This window comes from Centruroides sculpturatus, unplaced genomic scaffold, assembly GCF_000671375.1.
Source record: "Centruroides sculpturatus isolate CEXI.00-Female unplaced genomic scaffold, Cexi_2.0 scaffold161, whole genome shotgun sequence".
In the NCBI taxonomy this organism is placed as follows: domain Eukaryota; kingdom Metazoa; phylum Arthropoda; class Arachnida; order Scorpiones; family Buthidae; genus Centruroides; species Centruroides sculpturatus.
Genome location: NW_019384373.1, coordinates 887,374 through 901,988, shown reverse-complemented (window position 1 = coordinate 901,988; position 14,615 = coordinate 887,374). Strand labels below are relative to the sequence as shown.

The window sequence follows — 14,615 nt, the reverse complement described above, 5'->3', positions numbered from 1 at the left end:
AAGAATGCAAGCAGTTTAATTTTCTGTTTTTAAAATTAAGCATTTAGAAATTTAATTTTAAACAAAAGCTTTTTATATGTATTATTACTTACATCCACTCCATAGTTCGTAGACGACAATAAACAATTGTACGATCTGAATGGAAATAAATAAACATTTGTTTAGAAAAATACCTAATCAGCTGTGGATTTTGATTGAAAATATAAAATTCATTAACCTGTTGCTTTATTTTATTGGCGCTATTTGTTATGATATTTTATTTATAAATATTTTTATATTTAATTATTATAAAATGAAAAAATTTTAATTTTGGATTAGTTGTATAAAAATACAGAATATGCTAATTACTAGTAAAATCCTCATTAAAAATTATTCAAATAGAATTAGTAAGGACTGTTTTTGGAGCATAAATGTTTTCGAATAATTACAAATATAAAATTTTTATATAAATCACGAGAATTATTAAGTTTTAATATTATATTACTGAGTTTCGACATTGTGTCTTGGCATGGAAATTGTTTTTAATTTTTTTAATAATACCACATGGTCGAGGACTTTCATTCAATAGTATTTTACTGTAAACTATCGTGATCGAATTTCGATGCGCAACTTTTTGAAGCATGTTTCACACGCAGTTTTGCTTTCATATGTCAGGAACATCTTTCTCTAATTGCGCGTATTGATAATACCCATATTCATACTAATACCATAAACAAAATAAATTGCATTTTTAAAAGTTCTCGCACGATAAAACCTATAAAAAAACATGTGTTCACTAAACTGTGTTTAATACATTATATTTTTGAAGAATAATAAAGATTTTTATGGAGAAAAAACTGGTCAGTTACTGTAAACCTAAGTTAATAAATTGTAAATAGAGTTTTTTCACTGTTTATACTTAATGATAATCAATCAATCTTGGACACTGACTTGCCAAAATCTAAATGGGTATTATCAGAATTGTACATATTAGATTTGAACGGTATAAAGAGTTAAAGGAAAAAACCAGTATAATTTAATAAGAGCAATCAAAACATTAGGTTAATTTAAATTATGTTATAAATGTGGATTATACGTTTGCAGTTAATTTTGTACGATACTTTTCTGCGATTCAAATAAATGCCATGTTTGAACCATATGTCATGCATTTCAGCTTTAAAATTCTCTTCAAAATTTACAATTATGCTTTTCGTTACATTAAATGAAAAAAAATTTCAAAAGCCTTTTTACAAGTCATACAACTTTCATTTACTACAAAAGTGCAAAATGTATTGCAAACACTATCAGTTAAATTTAATTCTAAAATACATAAAACACGAAACGAAACGACAGTACAAATATATCATTAAATTTAAATGTATTTTCTCCTTTTATACCATAGAGCTTTTAAAAAATCGCACTGTGATGCAAAGGTGTAAATTTCGACGAAGACATACCGATACTTCTATGAAAACTATTATTGTAGCTTTTTACAATATCAGATAATTTATCGATATATTTATAAGAATTACGATAAGTAAATAATCTATATATTCTATTCCGTGGAGTTTTGTTTAGTCTTTCCACAACAGCTGCTTTTGCATCAGAATGGGTTGAATAATGATTAATTTTTAATTTTTTAAACAGATTTTTTACCAATCTATTATAACACTCTTTTCCTTTATCAGTTTGTAAATTTTTTTAAATGTTTTTTTTTAAAAATGATTTCAAAAGCATTAAAAACCGACTGAGGTTTTCTATCTTTTATTGGTTCCACATAGCAATACTTAGTAAATACATCGATTACTGTTAGTAAGTATTTTACTCCATTATTAAATCTAGAAAATTGTTTTAATACAATTATATCGGCTTGCCATAAGTCATTAGGGTAAAAACTTATAGTTTTTCTCCGCGAATATTTAATTCTTACAGGTTGATGAAGCGTATAAGTCATTTGAGAAAATAGCCATTTTTTAACAACAGATCGCAGTAAGTTAAATTTCTTTACTAATTTACTTACACCACCAAAAACTGCTGGAGATTTAAGATTATAGTATATCGATTTCAAAAGTCTTTCCATTCGGAATTTTTCTTTCTCTTTTTCTTAGATTTTTTTCACTGGTGAAATAGTCTTGGAGAGAAAATTTCTTCGGGAGTCTTGACCGATGCTGGTTGATACTGTGTTTTTTCGTGTAATGTTGTAAAACTTTTGTTTCCAATCCATTCTTTAGGAATGTTTATTTTCATTAAACCATTCAAAAATTGGTTAATACCAACAGGAACTAATGCGGTTTTTCCATTTCTCATTACATACGAAATTAAGTCTACTATATGACTTCCAAAAATAGGTTTCCCATCGACTGTTAATTCACCTTTAGGATTTCATCCGTAATGACTTTGATTCAACTTATCAATTAAATGTGGTATATATTTTTGATATAATTGTGGTACAGATAAAATTATTTGTTTAATAAATGCATCATCAACAACTTTTTCTTCATGTTGAAATTCCGTTTCTTCGATTTTGTCAGATACAACAGATACTCTAACAGGTTCTTTTTGTGCATGTTCTTTTTTCTCTGATATCTTGAAATCAATTGACTTCATAATTTGACTTTACTATTATCAGATAAATCACCAATCTCGAGTAATTATTTAATATTATTACCAATTCTTATTACAGGTTTTTGATATGCTGACAACAATTCAGGAGGGACAAGAGCCATTTGCTTCGCCACTACATTCTTTTTTTTATTGCCTTACCAATTAGTCCACCTGCCATAGACAAAAACGGAGTCAGTAGAAGAGGAAGGAATCCACCTGATTGATTAACTAAAATTTTTTTCTTAGTATTTAAAGGAACATTTTTTTCACATAATTTCCTGAAATTTTTTTATATTTTTGTAATTTACGAACATCAGCAGATATATTTCCTCTCCGCAAATTATCACATATTTCACACAAAACTTTAATTTGATCGGGAGTAGCTTCTTTCAATATTGCTTTTCGTTGAGAAGTAGTAGTCTTAGACAAAAGTGCTAACATATGATAATTTTTCTTTACGATCTTCATTTTATTGGTAACTATATCCAAAAAATAATTTGTTTGTCGGGAAAACACGAATCTGTCACAGTAAATTTCTTATTGTTTTAGGATGAAAATTTAACAACAAATAACCAAATTCCTTCTCTGTTGCTTTTTTATATGCAACCATAAAAAAATCGCATTTACCAGCAAAAGCTTGCTGCCCCAAACAACTTACTTGACTTTCATCGCGATTATTTTTAAATAATATCAAATAATGCGTGTATAAAGTTACATCTCTCATAATTCTATTTTTTGGAAACAAAAATATTGCATTATCATTATCACGCTTACATTATAATGATGAGACTCTGTTGTAAACAAAGATGCAGTTTTTAAACTAAGTTCATGCATCAAATCATCAATTATTATTAAATCCCATCCTTGCACGGATTCAGGTAAACCATACATAAATGTAATATCTCTTTCCTCATGAAAAAATGGTAAATATATGGAATAACACCATAGAACCTTTGTTATTGTTTTTTCATAAATTTTGTTATAAATAATTTTTTTCACTAGTGTAGTCTTTCCACATTGTGAAGGTCTAAAAATTATACAGTTACTAGAATGTTTGAAATACGTATTCGTATTAATCGAACTTATAAGCTTTAGTAAATTTATAATGCTTTGTTTCACAAATTATCTCTCTAAATATTAATATATTCTTTTTGTTCTTTTTTATGTAAATTTCATTCATAACTTCTGAACATTCCTCAAACGAATAATATAATTTATTACTAATTTCATTAATTTTTCCATCCTCGTCGACAATTATAAAACCAAATTTTCCATTTNTATGTAAATTTCATTCATAACTTCTGAACATTCCTCAAACGAATAATATAATTTATTACTAATTTCATTAATTTTTCCATCCTCGTCGACAATTATAAAACCAAATTTTCCATTTCCTTTTCATATTTCAACGTTAACTTTAAAATAACGTAAAACAATAAGGAAATTATCAGGAATATCTAAAGAAAAATTATTTACTGCAGCAATACATGTATTCAAAGACTTGTACAAACGAGGAAAAACAAAATAATTTTTATCGCCGTCGTAAGTAATAATAATACCATATGTCTCCATGATTGCAACTTTCAATCTTGGTATTAAAAATAAATTATAATGTTTCTTAAAACTATATTTAAATCAAAAACCAACCAATCGTATTTCTTCTATAAACTAATTCATAATCAAAATAAAATTAGTTCATAAAGTAAATTAAACAATATAATTAATTTTTAAAATCATTTGATAATTAAACTTATTGTTAAAATAAAATTAATTTAATTTAAATTTATAAAAACATTTAATAANTTTTATACACAGTTAGAGAAGACAATATAATTTTATGTTTTAATATTATGCATTTAAAAAAAAATATGTTAATCAACTGTAGATATAAAAGAAAATATACTTACGACTCATCTTGATACAACTTATTACATGGTTAAGTCTGTGAATGATCAATGATTCTAGTGACTTAAATTTAACAGAGGTGCAGTATTCAATGCCAATACCATACCAATTTTGTTGCTCACTGTTTTTAAAACGTAAAAACTGGAAAAGCTTAAATAAAACTGATTTAATCTATTAATATAAAATTTAAAAAATTTCAAAAATAATTTTGTTTTGGTGTTATATTATTTCATACTATTAAACTATTAAACGTACTATTAAACAATATATTAAACTTTGCCGTATTGTTAAAATATTATTTCAAATTGTCATGTTTTAATTTATTCGCATGTTAGAAAAAAATTACAAATATATGTTAATAATTCTCAACCACATTGGATATTAGTACAAATTGTAAAAGTTATTATCGCATATTAATTTTACATGAAGCAATGAATTGAACTGAAAAGTTTTTTAAATATAAAAAGTTTTTTCAAAGTAATAAATTGAAAAGTTTTCTTACTATTAAAATTATTTATAATCTTAATTTACACGAGAAATTTTTGATCTGAAAATAATTTATAACCTGAAAAATTAATTTGAAAATTAAACACAATAAATTATTTGTAATCTTTACTTAATTGACATCTGATATTAATGTAAAAATAATTTCATTTCGGTGTTATATTATTTCATACAATTGTCATGCTTTATTTTTCTCAGATCTATAAAATAATTCAGATAGAACATTGTTATAATCAAAACAAAAATTAGTTCATAAAGTGAATTAGAAAAAAATCTGACACCTACTCACTTATAAAAAATAATTAATTTTTAAAACCATTTGATAATTAAACTTATTGTTAAAATAAAATTAATTTAATTCAAATTTATAAAAACAGAAACTTTACTTTATTGTTACAAGATATTTTATGAAAACTAAAATGAATTGAAAAGTTTTATAAAAATTTATTATCTTAATTTATTCGAGAAAATTTTCATCTGAAATTATTGCAAATTAATTTTATAATAATTAGAAAGAATATACTGTATTAATTCAAAGGTATAAAAACATTCTAATAATTAAACTTATTGTTAAAATAAAATTAATTTAATTTAAATTTAATAATTAATACAGCCTTATTGTTAAAATAAAATTAAGATTTGTGTTCGGAAAATTAATTTTGTGTTTTGAATAATTCCATTTAACAAATTTTTATTTGCAATTTTAAAAAAAGTTATTTGTAATTATAATTTAATCGACATCTGAAATTAATTTTGTGCTTAGTGCTAACGAAATCACTTCTACTCCTGTTACATGAAAAGTTCACCACATACTTAATTGTTGTAGCTGGTGCAGAGTGTGGTAGCGAGGTAGGAAAAGAAACTGCTTGGTTGAAATAATTTTATATACACTATACACAGAAGTGGTACAGAAGAACATGGGAGTCCACATAGGACAGGGTCTTCATATACATGGAAAGTTCTAAGCACCACTTGGAATGTGTCTGGGAGAATGCCGCAATACTCTAACAACCGTAATTAACAAGTGAATTAAGGTACATTTCATTATTCACCATAATGTCTACTTGTTTTGGAATGAACACGAAACGCACCCATTGCTACGTTTTACTATTTTTTAAATTTATGTATTTTCTGTTGTGAACTTTCTGAAACTAAGTCTATGTATCTTAGTGAACTTAATAAAATTTTAAAAGGTTGGTCGAAATTGCACGTACATCTTAGATATCTTTTGATGTTTCGTAATGGACAGGGCATATGGAAAATGACATTTGCACTACGAGTTCCCGTTATTGTTAAGCAATAATATAAATATTACTCAGTTTGTTATGCATTTACGCGCTTACATTAGTTTAAAAGTGCAAAGAATTGCAGTTTTATGCTACTTTTTAAAGAGCAGCACCGAGTGAAAACAAAATATTGTAATGTTTTTCGGTAAAAAAATCGAATTATCTTATCTTTTGAAGCTAATTCATATTTATATCTCATATGGCGTCACTACTATGCCAAGAGCCGAAGAATGCTTATTCGACATATTTATCGAATAAGTACTGCAGTATTAATGTCAAAGACGGGTTTAGTTTTTAATAATACATACAATCCTCAGTAGGAGCATTAACAGGAGAAAGCGCTTTAGTACAGCTCGATATGAAAGCTGAGATAAAAAGATTAAAAAATCTATACATTTGTTTCTATTTGCGGTTAATACCAGTTATATTATAGAAATTTATGTGATATTGTAACAGATATAAAATTATTCACAAATTTGAAACCGTGTCTTACTGTTTTCTGTATTTCCTGAAAAAATATCATACAACATAAATGTAAAATTAGCTAAGTTGCGAATCCACAATAAAACCAGGACAAGAAGCTGAAATCTAAACAACATGTTACTATCAAAGCCTTTAAATTATGTGGTCAGTGATTTTCTTCATTTTTCAGGTAACATGTTTTAGATATTAGTGTTGAATGTTGAGTTGAAAACAAGATGTGCTTATGTCAGGTCGTAAGATTTAAAGTAGGGTCTGTTCATAGATTGGTGTCTGCTTCATTTGCATTTAACACATCAATTAGTATATTTGATTTCTGTACATTTTCTAACATTTTAAAATATGTGTCAAAAAATATTCCAAAACAAACTGCAGTGTATTCTTTTTTCATTACAATGAAATGCAACTTACAGGAGAGGTAGGGGGGTCTACTGATGCAGGGATCTGCTAGAAATTACGGGACACTGACAAACGAAAGCATAAAAAATTTATAAGAAATAATTAAAAATAAATAAAACAATTGTAAAATAGTACTATACAGAGTACTTTGTATAGTAGATGTTTGCAACCGAATAGCAGTTTTTATGTATATTGATTTGATCAACAGAAAATCTGTAAAATATATTTTAAAAAATTTATAAACATATTTATTTCAGGTATAACAGCATTTTACAGAAATTTATCAGCAACATCTAACAGTAAAATTCATTAAAATTACAGGAAGAAATTTCCGAACTACATTAAAATTTTAAAATAATACTTGTTACATTTAACAACTAAAGCAGAAGTACCTATTATATAGACATTTATCTAGACTTTTTTCTTCTATTCGGAGCGATTTACATATCGGCGCAACAATGAAGGATATACAACAACAAATGCTTGATGGACGTCCTGCTTGCATCGATGGTTCCTGCAGGTTTCTTGTTGAAAGTTCCTTTTTTATCGATGGTTCCTGTACGTTTGGAGTTAAAAGTTCCTATTTTATCGATGGTTCTTGCACGTTTCGAGTTGAACGTTCCTCTTTTATCGATTGTCGTTGCACGTTTCCAGTTGAAGGACCCGCTTCCATCCATAATTCCTGCACGTTTCGAGTTGAAGGGCCCGCTTCCATCCATGGTTCCTGCACGTTTCGAGTTAAAGGTTCCTCTTTTATCCATGGTTCCTGCACGTTCCGAGTCGAAGGAGCAGCTTGCATCGATAGTTCCTGCAAGAATTGATTGGAGGATGCTAAATATTCGTGAATCCTAATGTGCTGCAATAGTTTTTCTTCAGTTGTAAAATCTGCAGGACAAATTGTACATTTATACAATTTCGTTGAATGCATTTTCAGATGAAGCAAGTTTCTTCTAGTTTCCAAACCCTTAAAGCATTGTTCACAAACGTAAGAAACCGCATCTGGGTGGATGTCATTCATGTGTTGTAGTAAAGCTTTTTCAGTGATAAATCCCTGTCGGCAGACTTGGCATTGATGTTTTTCTGTTGAATAATTTAACTGAAGAGAAATGTATAAAGGTCTATGATGAAAAATCAAATCACACATAATGCATCTATATACCATGTTTTTTTCTTTAAGGATCTGTAAATAAGTGAAATAAACTACACTGAAATTAAATGTAAAAATTTTGAAAAACGATTTAAAAAGTAATAACACTGACCAATGAAACAGCAAAAATTAAAACAAATTAGTCATTTAAAATTATGGAGGTTCAAAAGAAAAATAAGTGCATATTGCATAAAATTAATTTCGTAGGAAAAAATAAAGAATAATATTACCAAAATAATGAACTTTATAAGCCAAAAGATATACCGTCTCATATTTTTAGTTTTCATTTTTATAAATTAGGTAAAAAACAGGCTAACAAAAACCTATTTTAAAGTTTTTTAATAACTTATATTCATTTTCCTCTATTAAGTAATATAAATCTTAACTTAACGCTTAACTAACATAAAAAATTAAATATTGACATAAAATGGATACTTTATAAACTAACTTAGTATAAAAAGTAAAACCACTCTCTTCAGAATATTCGTTTTTTCAAAAAACAATTTTTTTATTCTTAGGTGGAGTCAGAAAGTAAAATAAACTACATAAAACTCATGCTTAGACGTTAAGTTTAAACGTTTACATCGTCAATAATCACTGATATTATGATTCAAATTTAAAATTAGTTTTAATATTTGAACTAAAAGCACTTAGTTTAACTGCATTCGTTCAAAGTGGAGAATAGCAGCAAGCAAAACAGCTATGCTAAATTGTTTGCTTACGATTCTATTTAATAATAAATATGTACAAGTATTACACCGTTATTTTATTTACACATTGCCTAATCTGTTCTACTTAAAACCCTATCATTAGATAGATATTAATTAAAAAGAAAAGTTTAAAACTTCGAGTCAAACTAATTGGAAAAGAAAAAGAAATGTCTGGGAGTTATTTACTTAATGTTTAGTATTAATTTAATTCTAAAATATAAATTAAAGTAACTGTTAGACATACCTGACTCTTTCTTAATTTACAACGTACCTAGCTGAAAGTTCCTTCTGCACAAGTGTTACCTCATCTACTGTTTAAATAAGCATAAAATGAGTAAAATCTTAATTTTTCGTAAATAAAATACAGTTTTATTTATATTTCGGTTTTATAAAAGAGTTAATAATGACTCAAGGTGTTTAAGAAATAATTATTATTTTATTAATTTACATAATTACTTATCTTACCAATACTAAGCTGAAGTCAACACGAAAGTATAACGAAATCTTTTCTGTTGTTAAAATTATTTAAAAATCCTTTATTAAATAAAATATTTTTATATTACATATTAATTAATTAAAAACTTCTTTAATTACAAAAAAAGATTTACGTTAAAATTAACGATGTTGCACTTAGTTCTGCACTTAGTTCAACGTCATTCAGTTTTTGAGAAAACTTTGCATTTTACAGTAATTTTCTGATCTAAGCTGCAACGAATGTTTTTTTCTTTATGCTTAGTTATCAAAAAATTATGTTTAAAAAATTTGGAATAAGCTCCTTTTAAATCTGAATTCAGTGCAATTTTTTAACACTTTCATATGTAATGAAGTTCGGCCTGACATTAAAAATAAACTATTAACTGGACAATTTTCCATTGATCGCCACTATTTGACAACAGACATCAATGACGTTGCACTTAGTTCAACGTCATTTAATTTTTTTAGAAAAGTTTGCAATCTGAAGTAATTTTCTAATTTAAGATAAAACGAATGTTTCTTCTTTAAGCTTAGTTTTGAAAACGATCTGTTTAAGAAATTTGAAATTAGCTACTTCTTAATCCTAACCCAGTGCATTCACGAATGTTTTTATTAATCCAAGTTTTATATAGAGTTAAGGAAACAAGACTTGTTTGGGAAGAACTAAAAGTATGTTATGTACGTTAGCATAAAACTAACAGAAATTTATTTTCTCTGAGCCATTCTATTACTTTAAGGGGTCTACCACTGGTTCACCAGTATCCAAGCGGTTCCGTTCTTCGAACACTAGGAGTTCTGACTAGGTTTCGAGCCTCGCCAGGATGGACTGGCCACGTGGTGTTTTCAGGATTTTCTCCACGTCTGTAAAGCTTGAATCAGTGGGCCAGTAACCCTTAAATATACCTTACGAAAAACATTATTTCCCGCGCTATTTGATATAACTATTACTTCATGACAATTACTTCACACTTTGCTACGGGACGTTATTGTCTAAAAGCTCATGTTTAACTACAAAACATGATAAAAAGTTTAGCGTAAAGTTTTTATTTTATTAATGTTTTTGCAAATTTGTATATATCTTTATTTTATATTCTTTGGGGGGTCGCGAACCAAATCACAATCATAAATGAGGTCCTGAATAAAAAAGTTTAAGCCCTGTTCTAGAGTTCTATTTCAGACTATTGTTTTTTTTAAATCAAATTTTCTATGCCGTTTACTTTTACTTCAAGTATTTACTTCATCAGGAGTTGTACCTGTCGATGGAAGGCAGTAATTACGGAAGCTGAACGCACTTCCAGATATGAAATGACATGGGACTGCATGTATTTCTTTTTTTTCGAACTTACAGTTGAAGAATGGCCTTCTTGCATCTTCTTTTCTTCTTGAGTTTCATTTAAGGTGTTTGCTTCTCACAAATGAAATTTATTATGGAGTATATACAGTAGAGCGTCGATTTTCCGAAAGTCAATCATCCGAAACGTCAATCATCCAGAAGAATTTCAGTCGGCAAATTTAAATTTTTTCGCCAGTGCTGTGGCGCTTCAATCTTTGGCTATGTCTTGGGCTACTCGAATATTTAACGTTTTTGATACTAAATTAACATCTGACGTATAATTTTTTATTGTTTTTATATTTTTCAATATATTTATTTTGTTTGTACAAAATAAAAAAATAATTATTAACAATACAATAGTCTTTGTTAGGCTTAACATCGACGAAAATTCAACGCGAAGCGACACGCAACGGAAAAAAATTTCAACACCGGATACGTTAAACTATTTTTTCGTACATAAATCGGTTATCCGAAATATCAGTTATACGAACAACCCCAATTTCCAATTGATTCGGAAAATCGACGCTCTACTGTAGTTTGCTTTTTTAGTAAATTATCTATTACAGGTAACACAAAAGTAATAAGATTTCTCAGAATCGTGAAGTTTTTTGTGTTTTATTAAGTAATGTTTTTTGTCAAAACATAGAGAACAAAGTACACATTAAATTCCTTTTTAGCTGAATGCAACTTCTGATGAATCAAATTTGATTTATATTTGAATCTAGTACCGTATTGTTCACATTTGTAAGGTTTTTCTTCCAAGTGTTTTATCATGTGTAGATTGTTGATTTATTTCGAAAAGTCTTTTTTCAGGTTTTACACTAGTAGATCTGTTTTGGTATGTGAGTTTTGATGTGTTTAACATAAAGCGGTTTTACTGTAAAAGTTATAAGGCACTCTTTGCATCTATATATCATTTTTCTTCTCTTCGAGGCCTTGTAAAAAATAAGAACTGCGTTTAAGCTACGAGTTTGTTTTGAGCAATGGTTCCCGAACTTTAACATACACTGAGAAGGATTTATTAAAGATAAGAAAATAGAAACAAATTAGTCGCGAAAAAGAATGAAGTGCATAATAGAAAAATGCATTAACGCATTGCTTAACTTTTCCGGCAACATCTGGTGGCACCATCTGTTTTTATATTTTATTAATTAAAAACATTTTTTATTTTTAATTATTATAAAATTCTAAAAAGCTTAATTTTGAGATACCGTGTTTCCCCGAAAATAAGACATCCGCAGAAAATAAGACCTAGCACAGATTTAGCTGAATTGCGAAATATAAGACCTCCCCCCTGAAAGTAAAACCTAGCGAAGTTTTTTTAGTGGTAACAGTCATGGACAGATGGTTGAAAGTGGCCGTTGGCTTTTTGAAAGTACAGCCACTGATTGGTCAGCAGACAATTACGCCCATTTCATGATTTGCATAAGACTATGGCTTGGGAATCACAGATTTGCATAACGTTACGGCTGGTGATGGCTAATTGGTCGGCCGGGAATCACGCCACATTACATTTGCATAGTGCTACGGTTCAGTAAGCACTAATTGGTCATCGAGTCCGATGTTGACACTATAAAAAGACGACAGTTCAACACCCCGGATATACGTCACTCTCGTCTAAGTTCGACTTGAGAATTTTTTTGTTCAATAATAAATGTGAATTCTTCTTCCTGGAAAAATAAGACATTCCTTGAAAATAAGGCTTAGCGCATTTTTCAGAGCAAAATTTAATATAAGACACTATCTTATTTTCGGGAAAACACGGTAGGGATGAATTTTATAGAACATTGTAAATGCGAGTAAAATTGTTATTAATTTAAGTTCGACGATACTGGAGAAACAGATGACCATCGTTATCTCTCAACCTCCTCAAATTTTAACCACCATAATTTAATATTAAGAACAAAATCGAATATAATATTAGCAATATTTAAAGTAGAAGTACTCGTTTTTACTGAATATATTCAAAGTGCCAAGCAGCTGTAAGCAAAGTAAGGGACTTTGTTTTCTATTTCTTTGTTACGAGCTTCAACCATACAATTGATTTAAACATGATTTAAACAATTGTAGAATTAAAATGAAATTGATAAAGAAAAAATTTATTTTACAGCCAATTAGTCTTTCATAAAAATAAACTTGATGAGACTATAAATGAGTTTTATATTAGAAAAGTTTGGGAACATTAACATATTATTATCATTATTTTAAAAAAATTATTAATTTATAAATGCAGTTTAAGTGTTAATGTGTACCTAGGTAGTCCAAGATGGCGGCGCTTCCGGAAGTTGTTACGATGACGACTGTACAGGGCGTTTTTCGCGGTCCGAAATGAATTATGACGACGTTGCCGCTCTCGAAGGTAGAGATATGCAAATTTTTAATTTGTCTCGCTGTCGCAGCGTTCGCCAGACGTGTGGTTGTTGTGCCTTTGCGATTTTTTTTCTCGTACGACGTTTTGAATATTGCCAGAAATGTTAATGGCTACGACTTCTGAAGATGCCTTTCCCGAGGAATTTTGGAGTAAGTGCGATTCGCAAATGTTCTTCGTGTTATTCGCAAACGAATATGACAATTTATGGCTGGATGAGACCGTCGGATGCGAAACTACTGGCTGTAAAACTTGGTTTACGGCGCGTCGAATATGTATGTACTAATTGCTCTTGTCCATGTAAATTAGTGTACCGTGCCGACAGGAAATCCGTAGCGATGAGATGCGCCTATTGTAAAAGAAATAGTTCCGCCTTCGTCGGTACTTTTAAGGAAGAGCGGAGGGGTTACTATCATATAAACGAAGTAGAAGGTGTAGAAATAGTTCGCCAGACGGTGAACCGTTTCGAAAATTTCGTAAACCCTAACATTGGCGTACACACTCAGAAGATAGAAAGGTTGCGGGGTGCGTGAAAAGACAAGAAACAACATCTGCCCAAACATTATACCGAAGAGTTGTCGGATTCCTATCAGTACATGTTCATGTACAAGAAATTGTGTAAATGGCATACAATGAAGCCCGGAGAACGCTTCCAATTGTTTGCGAAACATTTAAGTTTTATATATCCAGAATCGGGTAAGATCCCTGCGTGGAAGGAAGCAGCGACCGTGCCTGCTGCCCCAGAAACCCGAAAGAAAAAGGAAGAAACGAAACGAAAGAAAAATAAAAAAGCCGAGAACAGCATGACCGTTGGTCACAAAAGAAAAACCCAGCAAACGATAACAAAGTAAGTAATTTTTTAAATTACTATTTTTTCGTAACTCTCGAGTAATACCGCTAATTGGCGTCGGCTCAAAATAGCGACCGGAAGCACCGATCGAACTGGCGACCGCCGCCATCTTGGACTACTTAGGTACACATTAACCGTTTAAGTTTTAATACTTTTTAAATTATATTACATACTTACACAACTTTATCTTTATTCACAAACAGGAAATTCGAACTTTATTTCTTACAAAATCCGTTCAATTCTGTTTAATTAATGTAAAAGTATTGAAAATGTGTTTGTGATGAATGAGTATAATTTTGAATTTATATTAATAATCAACAGTTTTATTTATATTTGGATTTTTTTTTGAAAAAGTGGAATATTTTTAGATTTTTATCAGAAGATTAGTTTATCAGAAATTTACATAATTTCAGTTTACTGAATCGATGTCATTACCTATATATTTTAAAGTTATTTCAAACCAAGTTAAATTTATTCAGTAACAAAACTGTAAATTATACATCAATTAATTCTTAATAGACCTTCCGGAAAGCATTACTTTCTATGTAAGAACGATCATAAACGCATACAACTACT

General features: G+C 28.9%; 1 protein-coding gene across 1 annotated transcript; it reads right to left on the bottom strand.

The window, feature by feature from the left end:
* Positions 1-7,573: 7,573 nt before the first annotated feature.
* On the bottom strand, positions 7,574-9,416 carry LOC111615446 (zinc finger protein 623-like). The gene is made up of 2 exons (XM_023356859.1): positions 9,259-9,416; positions 7,574-8,337 (listed from the first exon to the last, which is right to left on the bottom strand). The coding sequence occupies exon 2, from the start codon at positions 8,317-8,319 to the stop codon at positions 7,738-7,740; it is 582 nt and encodes a 193-aa protein (XP_023212627.1). The 5' UTR covers positions 8,320-8,337; positions 9,259-9,416; the 3' UTR covers positions 7,574-7,737.
* Positions 9,417-14,615: the final 5,199 nt, after the last annotated feature.

Excerpts from the sequence above, each read along its gene's own strand:
- LOC111615446 (XM_023356859.1), bottom strand. The coding sequence starts at position 8,319 with ATGGTATATAGATGCATTATGTGTGATTTGATTTTTCATCATAGACCT.